Source organism: Carlito syrichta, unplaced genomic scaffold (assembly GCF_000164805.1).
Source record: "Carlito syrichta isolate Samal-C Ts95f unplaced genomic scaffold, Tarsius_syrichta-2.0.1 Scaffold314605, whole genome shotgun sequence".
In the NCBI taxonomy this organism is placed as follows: Eukaryota; Metazoa; Chordata; class Mammalia; order Primates; family Tarsiidae; genus Carlito; species Carlito syrichta.
Window position 1 is genome coordinate 475,342 of NW_007258701.1, and position 9,986 is coordinate 485,327.

At 51.6% G+C, this 9,986-nt stretch overlaps 1 protein-coding gene across 4 annotated transcripts; it reads left to right on the forward strand.

Moving 5' to 3' along the window:
* The first annotated feature begins 5,240 nt into the window (after window positions 1-5,240).
* On the forward strand, window positions 5,241-9,556 carry CDIPT (CDP-diacylglycerol--inositol 3-phosphatidyltransferase). Of its 4 annotated transcripts, XM_021719387.1 has the most exons (7): window positions 5,325-5,540; window positions 5,645-5,708; window positions 5,804-5,938; window positions 6,655-6,808; window positions 7,531-7,612; window positions 8,333-8,414; window positions 8,516-9,556. In XM_021719387.1, the coding sequence occupies exons 2-7, from the start codon at window positions 5,666-5,668 to the stop codon at window positions 8,659-8,661; spliced, it is 642 nt and encodes a 213-aa protein (XP_021575062.1). In that variant the 5' UTR covers window positions 5,325-5,540; window positions 5,645-5,665; the 3' UTR covers window positions 8,662-9,556. The 4 variants fall into 4 exon arrangements, with proteins under 4 accessions (XP_008069864.1, XP_021575065.1, XP_021575063.1 ...); XM_008071673.2 differs by having other exon boundaries at window positions 5,241-5,708; XM_021719390.1 differs by having other exon boundaries at window positions 5,241-5,708; window positions 5,889-5,938.
* The last annotated feature ends 430 nt before the right edge of the window (window positions 9,557-9,986 follow it).

Consider the following 9,986-nt stretch of genomic DNA (forward strand, 5'->3'; position numbering starts at 1 on the left):
CAACTGCCCCCCCCCCCAGAGAATGGACACCAGACCATCTAATTTGAGGGGAGGGGAGGATCCCTGTCTCTTTATTCAAGACTTTTATTCCTGGTGGTGTCCTTGCCTTGCTGGCTGAGAGTGGAGAGTCATGTGATGGTTCCAAGACACTGCAAGCTTCAGGGCAATGCTGCTCATGACCAGGAGTCCCCCCCTCACCGAAGTGGTTAATGAGTTGCAAAAGAAGAGTTTTGAGGCATGTTCTAGCAAAATGGGGAACAGCATGAGGCCAAGAGCAGCACCAAAGAGGGTTGGGCTCATTTTCCAGATATCAAGCTGTTAGGAAGAGCACCCTGAAAGAAACAGAAGCCTTGGACTCTTTAGACCCGAGGCTATGTCTTCTTACCCTTCCATCTTCCATTCATCCATCCAACCCCTACCCACCACCCAACCATTTATCATCCACCATTCACCATCTCTCCATTTTCCCATCTGTCCATTTACCCATCTACCCACCTTCCCCTTTTACCCATTCATTCACACCACCCACCACTCCCCATCCATCCTTCCACGCATCCATCCACCCACCCACTTATCTCTGTTCCAGCTAATCACTCACCCCCACTAAACCACTTGAGAGCAGGGGCTTTGTTTTGTTCACTATAACACTCCGGTCCCTAGAGCTGTGCTTAGTTCATCTATCCACTTATCCATTCACCAATTTACCTACCATCCCATCCATTCAATCAGTCCCCACCCAACATTTTTGACTAGCCACAATGCCCCACAATTCAAGAGGCAATTGAAGATCTGTAGGCTTCCATGTTTTCTTTTCTTTCTCTTACTCTCTCTCTCTCTTTATTTATTTTTGGAGTTGGAGATCCACTCTGTTGCCCAGGCTGGAATGCAGTGGCATGATCATGGCCCACCAAAAGCCTCGACCTCTGGGGCTCAGGTGATCTTTCTGCCTCAGTCTCCCGAGTAGCTGGGACTAGAGGTAGGCACCACAACACCCAGCTAATTTTTTGATTTTTGTGTGTTGCTTAGGCTGGTCTCAGACTCCTGGGCTCAAGTAATCCTCCCACCTTGGCCTCCCAAAGTGTTAGGATCACAGGCATGAACCACCACACCCGGCCAAGATCTGTAGGCGTCCATGTTCCTGGGACCATGGGGGCTGGCAGGTGGATGAAAGGAAGGTATTAGCTCAGGATGAAATCCTTGATCAAGTGCCATTTGAGAAGAAGGGAGAATCACCGTATTGACAGACATGGCTCTCACAGAGCATCCTGACAGACAAGGAGAAGGGAAGCAAATGCCACAATGCTAACTATCAAGTCCATAGCAGATCAGTTATTAAGGCATAGAGCTTTTCTGCTGTTTCAAGCTGCTTCTAACACCCCAGCCCAATTGGTGAAGATCAAATGTCCCAAAGGCACTAGAAAGCTCCTTAAGGGTAAGAACAGTGGCTTGTTCTCAGCATATATATGCCTCCGGTTTTGGTGACAAATACTTGAATAGTGACCCACCCCCTTAAATGGCTGCCCCCATGTCTTGGTGGACCTAGCACATAATAGACACTAAGTAAACATTTGCTGACTGTCAGCTCCTTCTCCTCCTCCTTCATGAACCTCTCTTTTCTCCTCAGCCAACCCTTCCATGGGCTCCATCCTCAGTGCCTTCTTATACAAACCTCCTCAGGGCAACCACATACCCTCCCTTCAACTGCCAACTTCCTCCTGATGATCCCCAGATCAGATCTCTGTCATTAGCCTAGGCTTTTCCAGTGAAGTTTTTTTCTTTTGGAGTTGAGGTCTCACTTTGTCACCCAGGCTGGAGTGCAATGGTATGATCACAGCTCACTGCAGCCTTAACCTTCTGGGTTCAGGTGATCCTTCCACCTCTGCCCCTAGAGTAACTGGGACTACAGGTACGCAGCTAATTTTTTTTTTGTGGGATGAGGTCTTGCTATCTTGCCCAGGATGGTCTCAAACTCCTGGACTCAAGTGATCCTCCCACCTCAGTCTCCCAAAGTTCTGGGATTACAGGCAATGAGCCACAGTGCCTAGCCTTCTCCAGTGAATTTTGAACCCATATTTCCTACTTTCTACAAGGTATTTCCATGTGGAGTTTCCATAAGCACCTCAAACCCAATGTGTCTAAAGGGAGCACACCAGCCATGTTCCAGAAAGAATGAGAAGGCAAGCGTGAGAAAGAGGGAACAGTTATAGGCAATGAGATCAAGAGACAGTGGGTTAGGGGAAGGAGAGATCTTGCAAGGCTTTGTAAGCCACTGAAGGACTTTGCCTTCTACTCTGAAATGGGATGCTACTGCAGAGTTCTAAGCAGAAACATGACATGATCAGACTTAGGTTGCTCAAGTCAGAAACCTGGTAGTCTTCTGGTTCCTTTTTTTCCTTCCTACCATTTCCAATCAATTATCAAACTTATCAATGCTTTATTCCTCATATGAGCCCCTCCTCCCATCCCTACTCTTACTGTGATAATTTAAGATCTAATCATCTCTAGCTTGGTGTCTTTGGAATAATTCCTAACCAGTCTTCCTGCCCCAAGGCCCTTTCCAGGTCACTCCTCTCACTGACCATCAAAGTGACTGATCAAAAATTCCAGCCTCCTTTGCTCAGACTCTTCAGTGGCTCCTCAACTGTAGGAAAGTGTCTATGGGTCTTAATAAGGCACATATAAAATCTGTCTTGGTAAGTCCCTGCTGACCTGCCTGCATACTCCAGCAGCTGAACTGCTTCGGGTCCTATCCTCCCCTGCCCTACGTGCACACACAACTGTTCACGTTCACTCTGCTAAGACCCACCTCTGCCTCTGTTCATACAATCCCTACTGCTTGGGACCCTTTTTTTTTTTTCTGGTCAATGCTTTCTTTTACCTCCTTCAAGAAGCTCCATGAAACCTTTTCTTTCTGTCCCGGTTGAGGCTGAGATAAGTACTCTTATTGTTTCCATTTCTATCATGGGAACTTATCCACAGTGTGTGGTAATAGGCCATTTACTTGTTTTACCCCACCCTAAACTGTGAACTCTTTAAAGGTTAAGACTGTATCATTCATTTCTGTGTCCTAGCTCCTAAGACAGGTATATAGAGCAAACTTGAAAGGTTTGATTGGTACTGGATGGCCCTGTCATCCATGGACCCTGTGCATACCTTTTCACGAGGGGATGGCAGGAGGTGTGCCTTGGTGCGGGAATGGTTCTTTTCAGAGCTGGAGATTGTGGAAGAGAGGGGAGAGGGCTGAGAACTCTGAATTTGAGGGTCAGGGCAGAATAGAATAGAACTTCAGGGTTCAAAAATCCCCCTATCCTGCTGAGATGTTATCAAAACCCTCCCTCCTTCCCCTCCAGACTCTTCATCTTTCTCCCAGGCAAAAAAAGGACATCTTCCATTAAGTCTCACTCACCGGGTATTATCTGTGCCTCGGGTCTTGGTGAAGAACGCTGGAAGTAGAGGCCCCAGTCAGAAAAATGTCCATCCCCATGGCCAGAAAGAGATGTGAATGGGTCAGAAGGGGCTGAGGGGCTGGCCAGCACTGAGAAGCGGGTGCTAAGTTAGTGGGTAGGGGGTGCTGTGTGAGTCCTAGGGCTGGCAGAGAGATGGGCATAGATTCCTGGAGAGGTCAGCTAGTGGTAGGAAGGGGTCAGGGGCTGAAACCAGGGATGTGGAAGGGTCTCTAGACATAGTTGTTCTGAGGCAGGGATCACCGTGTCTGGATATTTGAGTCCCTTGGTCTTGTGTCTGCTTTTTCTTGATGGGCACAGGGCTCATGTGGCAGCGAGCGATAAACAAGGCCTCATCTGTGAGTTCTGTGCTGATCCGGGACAGGAATTCTTCAGATTGAGAAAATGCAATCTCCTAGGAAAGGAAAAGTCAGAGAGGCTCAGCCTGGAAGCTCCTACGTGGGAGTCTTGGGCCTGGGAGCTCCCAGGCTGGGTCCTCCGGGTCCAAGAAGCCTGGTATTGGAGAGTTGAGCCTTGAGACTTGGCTAGAAGGCCCTGGACCTGGGTGGAGGGCAGTCTTTCAGGGCCTCAGAGCCTAGTGCTGAGGACTATGGGTCTGCATGTAAGGGCTCAGGATTGAGACTAGAGTCTCAGGACTTGTGACCCAAACCTAGGACTGGGTGTCTCTGCCCTGGAATGCTTCACTTAATTACACTCCCATCTCCAGTGCTCACCGGATCTCCACTCAAGGAGGATGCAGCTTGAGACTGCCAGCAGCCCTTTTTCTCCTCATTCCTGGTAGGAGTGGATGCCATGCCCCTGGGAATAGTCGAAGCATATGTTAGACTGAGAACCCATCCCACCACACCATTCCCTGGACCCAGATTTAAACAAGGCCTTTGGATGAAACATCCCGCTGTCTCAGTTCTCTCTCTGACCCAAACAAAACAAAGCAATAAACTGTTGCCTTATATCTTTGGGAGGGAGGAGAAATTCCTACAACACTCCCTCACCCCATTTCACCCAGAGGGTTTCTTCTTCCCTTCTTCCCTCCCAAGGCCCTTCCCAAGCTAAGGCAGCTGACTTGCCGCCACGGACCTGGCAGATGGGTTGAAATCTTGGGCTGTTGGCAGGAGGGGCGAGGAGGAGGTCTAAGAGCCCCTATTTTAGGTCGCGGGGGACGGGGAGCGGGAGTTGGGGAGGAAGGCTGAAAAGAGGGGTGATCTTGGTGTTTGCGGAAGTTTCGCAGGCCGTTGCTAGGAGATTAGGGGTTCTAGAACTAGAGACAGAGGCATTTTCCTAGCATGCTCCGTTCGCTCTTCCTTCTGGCCTCCCTTAGTACCTCTCCAAGTCCCTCCTTGGGAGCAGCGATCCCAAAACCAGAGGCTTGAGAATTTGGGAAGACTACGTAGGGTGGAGCTTGGGACCTAATCCTCCCACCACTAGGGGCACGCAAGAAGCAGCCCGCGTCAGGCCGCTCTTCAGCCTCTCTATCCGCCACTTCGCACTCTGGAGCCTGCGAGAGCCAAGGAGGCCAGAGACTTAGGGGCGGGGAGAAAAAATGTGGACTGTACTAAATAACCTTATCTCTCGGGGGCGCGAAGCCTCAGGAGAGCAGAATCTTATCGCCTTATCTTTGTCTGCAGGAGGTGATACCTCCCGTGTAAAGGAGAGTAGATACAGTCTTCTCGGTCTCCTTCTCTTATGCTCTTTTCCTTGCTGTTCCTTCCTTCGCTCGGGGTCGATGGTCCTTTCCCCCCCCCTCCCTCTGTACTTTGGTACGAGCCGATGGAAAGGGGCGGAGTGAGGAAAAGGAAAAGGAAGCGGGCAGGCCTTAAAGGGGCCGCAGCCATTTCTTAAACCTGTTTTCCCTTTCTCCAGTTTTGCAACGACAGGGGCAGAAGAGTGGGCTCCTGGAAGCCACACACGGCTGGAGCGGCCGGGACCGCTGCTGGAGGCGAAGCGCCTACGGGGTAGGCGGAGGCGAGGGGCTGCCCATCCGAAGGGTGGGGTGTGCGCTCCCCCTGCGCCCCGCACACATCTGGGTCGGCCCGTGCTCCGGCCGGCTGCGTGCTCTAACATCTGGGGCCAGGCCGGGCCGGTAGGGTCCAGTGCGCAGGTAGGGCGGCCGATGCGCCGGGCCGGAGGGTGAGGCCGCGCCGCAAGGCTGGAACAGCGCTGACACCTCCAGAACCGGCCAGGGCGACAAGGGGACCGCCGCGATGCCGGGCGAAAATATCTTCCTGTTTGTGCCTAACCTCATCGGTGAGTGCTGTCCTTGGCCCCAGGCCGAGCGGCAGGGCGAGGAACTTGGGCAGACGCCCTAATCCAGCCCTGTCTCCCCCCCGTCCCATTCTAAGGTTATGCCCGGATTGTCTTCGCCATCATTTCTTTCTACTTCATGCCCTGCTGCCCCCTCACGGCCTCCTCCTTCTACCTGCTCAGCGGCCTTCTGGACGCTTTCGATGGACACGCTGCTCGAGCCCTTAACCAAGGTGACAGACACCTCCTCCCAGCCAGCCTTGGGGCCCAGCGGCCCCCTGCCCCCTTTCCCTGCCTCCTCAGGATCTCGGGGTCAGAAGGCTGTCATTCCCTTCTCTGTAGAAAGCAGATCAGAGTGGCTTGGTTTTGTAGCAGAAAGAATTTGAGCTAGCTCTTGAGTACTCACTGCTTGGAGGGATGTGGAATAGCAAGACTGGACATGGCGGAGGCACTGCTGGAGATCTCTCCGAATAAAAATGTATTCAACAGGTGTTTACTGGGGGCCTACTGTGTACCCAGCACAAACGATAGGGATTCTAGAAGGCATGTCTAGAGAGAGGATGGAGAAGAAAGGGGGGTGGCTTCTGGAGGGTTGACTAATTCTTTAATTTGGTCTCTAGACCCATGTCTAAGAGTTCCCCTAAGACATCAAGTCTCCTTGTCTTGCCCGGGAACCTTGGTTCTGGGGTTGATGAGTTGTAGAGGTGGCTGTCCCACCCCCCCTTCCTACATTGTTCCCTCCACTCTCATGCCTCTTTATTTCACATCATGGTGATCCTTACCTGTCAATCTCACACCCCACTGATAGCAGCCTGTCTTCCTCCCCAGGCAGGTGGACACTTTCAATCTTTTAGACTCTGCAGCAGAGTGTTACACCAAATATGGGCACGCAGCCGACAACCACTGCTCCCTCACAGCCCCTGCCCACCTAATAGTCCCCATTTTCCAGGAACCCGGTTTGGGGCCATGCTGGACATGCTGACGGATCGCTGCTCCACCATGTGTCTGTTGGTCAACCTGGCCCTGCTGTACCCTCGAGCCACGCTCCTCTTCCAGCTCAGCATGAGTTTGGATGTGGCCAGTCACTGGCTGCACCTCCACAGGTCTGTTGCGATTCTAGGGGGTGTTGACTAGTTGAACACACTACAGTGGGTAGGGATGAGGGTAGATGGAGAGGTGTCCGGTTGGTTTTAGGCTTCGTGGAAGGTCTCCTTTTAGCTCTGCTTTGTGGAAGGACCCTGGGCAAGCCCTGTCTCTCTCTGAATAAACTTCAGTCACGTTTACAGCTAGATTAAACCATTCTTTTTTTTTGAGTCGGAGTCTCACTCTGTCACTCAGACTGGAGTGCAGTGGCCGCTCCTGGCCACTGCAGCCTCGACTTACTGGGCTCTGGTGATCCTTCCTCCTCAGCCTTCCAAGTACCTGGCACTACAGGCACACGCTGTCATGCCCGGCTAATTTTTTTTTTTTATTTATTGTAGAGATGAGGTCTCGTCGAGTTGCCCAGGCAATCCACTCACCTCGGCCTCCCAAAGTGCTGGGATTACAGGCTGAGCCACCGAGCCCGGCCGATTAAACTATTCTTAAAACCATTCTGGCTGGAGATTCTAAAATTCTAAGTGAGTGACAGGTCCTTGGAACGGGCATGTGAGCATTTGAATCTTGACTGCGCCCTACTAGGTAATTGTGGGACTCTGGGTAAGATACAGGCCCTCATCTGTACAATAGAAGCAATCCCAGTATCTGCTTTGCAGGGTTGATAAGAGGATTAGATCCATGGTCGTAGTCATGAAAGCTCAAAGACTTGCCCTGTTTTCTCCCCAAGTTCTGTGGTTCGAGGCAGTGAGAGTCACAAAATGATCGACCTGTCTGGGAATCCGGTGCTTCGGATCTACTACACCTCAAGGGTGAGCATTTTCTGCTCCTCCCTTATTTACTTAGCTTATGGGAAGTCCTGGGCTGAACCCTAGCCCTGCAGTACAAGATGGCACAAGTGCAGAAAAGGGCCAGCCCAGTCTCTCTGGAAGGGTGGGGAGGATGGGCTGTAAACTGAGGAATGAAGGAGATGGCTTGATGGGGAGGGCCTGTGTCATTTGCTCCAGGAAGCAAGTGGAATATACCCTGGGAGGAGGAACTGAGTGACTGGAGGGAGAAGGGATTGGGGGAGGTAAGCCAGAGAGGTCTGTGGGGCCAGGATGTGGACTTTATTCCAGGGGCACAGGCAGCCTTTGAAAAGAATTTTCTTTTTGAGTCGGGCCTCACTGTTGCCTAGGCTGGAGTGCAGTGGCACAGTCACAGCTCACCGCAGCCATGACCTCTGGGGCTCAATCGATCCTCCCGCCTCAGCCTCCTGAGTAGCTAGGACTAAAGGCACCACCACACCCGCTAAATTTTGTAGAGACGAGGTCTCGCTTTGTTGCCCAGGCTGGTCCCAAACTCCTGGACTCAAGCAATCCTCCCACCTCAGCCTACCAAAGTGCCGGAATTTGGGGCATGAGCTACCACACCTGGCCAGGACTTTTGAAAAGAGAAGTAATATACTGAGATTGTACCCTCCCTCCTTAGTGATGACTCATGGGGCGTGGCACACTGCCTCTTGCTTAAGCAGCCTTTTTGTGTCTGTGCAGCCTGCACTCTTCACCATGTGTGCTGGAAATGAGCTCTTCTACTGCCTCCTCTACCTGTTCAACTTCTCCGAGGGACCTTTAGGTAGGAAATGGGAGGCCTCACAGGAGGAGGGGGTTCTGGCCTGCTGGGGTGATGAAGGCTTCTTGCTCTGGGCCCCTCACTTCTCTGTTGCCTTCCTGCAGTTGGCTCCGTGGGCTTGTTCCGAATGGGCCTGTGGATCACGGCCCCCATCGCCTTGCTCAAGTCCCTTATCAGCGTCATCCACCTCGTCACAGCTGCCCGAAACATTGCTGCCCTGGACGTGGCAGACCGTGCCAAGAAGAAGTGACCCTGGCACCTCCAGTCCTTGGCTGTCCACCTGCCCTGGGAGTCTCACCATGCCACAAGGCTCCCTCCCCCTCCTAGGAGGTCTCAGTCTCACATCTTCCTAATGTGTTGTCCAAACTGCGAGGCTGGGGATCAGTCTCTCTTTGGTGATGTCACGTTTTCTGTAATCCTGAGGATCGGGCCCATCCCTGGGATTCCTAAGGACCTGGACTTCATATCAGGAAGGATGCTCCGGAGACTGCCCATACAGGCAGTGTTCATGAGGTACCAGGAGGCCAGTTTGCAGACTGGGCATTGTCACACCTTGCTGACTCAGCTCTAGCTTGGCTTGAGATTCTGGGGATACTTAAGTGAGGGAAGTAGTGTAGGGACCAGGTTTCCCAAAAGGCAGGGAATCAGATTTCTGCCCCAGCCTGAAGTTGGGGGGCACCATGACTGGGAGGGAAGGGACCATCCAGATCTTCCTCATTGCCATCTTCTCTGACCCTTCTACCCTGGCCTTGAAAGCCTTGGTAATAAAGGCTGGAGCTTTACTATTCTGGACTTGGTTTCCTTTGAGACATTCTTGGATCAGGGCCTAGGTTGAGGGGAGCTTAGGAAAAAAGGAAGATCCATCTGGATGCTTCTCCAATTGTTTGCTGGCTGGTTCCTTCCTGTTGTTCCACAGTGCCCTCAAAGAGAGGCCTTGTTGCCACCCAGGCTCATGCCATGTCCCCTCTGCCCACTGTTTTATGTCACCAGCTATCTACATTTATTTGTATTCTTGATATTTTCTACCCTTTCTAGAATGTAAATTCCACAGAGGCACAGACTTCTTTTTCCCTTCTGTATTCCTAGAATGAAGACCAACCTTCACCTGACACATAGTAGCTGCTTAATAAATATTCGTGAATAGATCAGTTGGTTTAGATCTGTTAGATAGATCAGAGTGTGATCCTTAGACCACCTGTGGGATGTTTCTTTAAAATGCAACTTTTAGATGGACACAGTGGCTCACGCCTGTAATCCCAGCACTTTGGGAGGCTGAGGCAGGAGAATTGCTTGGGCCCAAGAGTTTGAGAGCAGCCTGGGCAACATAACAAGATCCTGTCTCCACAAAAAAACGTTTTTTTAATTAGCTGGGCATGGTGGTATGTGCCTAAAGCCTCAGCTACTCAGGGGGCTGAGGCAAGAGGATCACTTCAGTCCAGGAGATCAAGGCTGTATTTTTCTACAAAAAAAAAAAAATTTTGCCGGGATCGGTGGCTCAGCCTGTAATCCCGCGCCTTTGGGAGGTTGAGGTGAGTGGATTGCCTGAGCCCGCGGATTCGAGACCCGCCTGGGCGG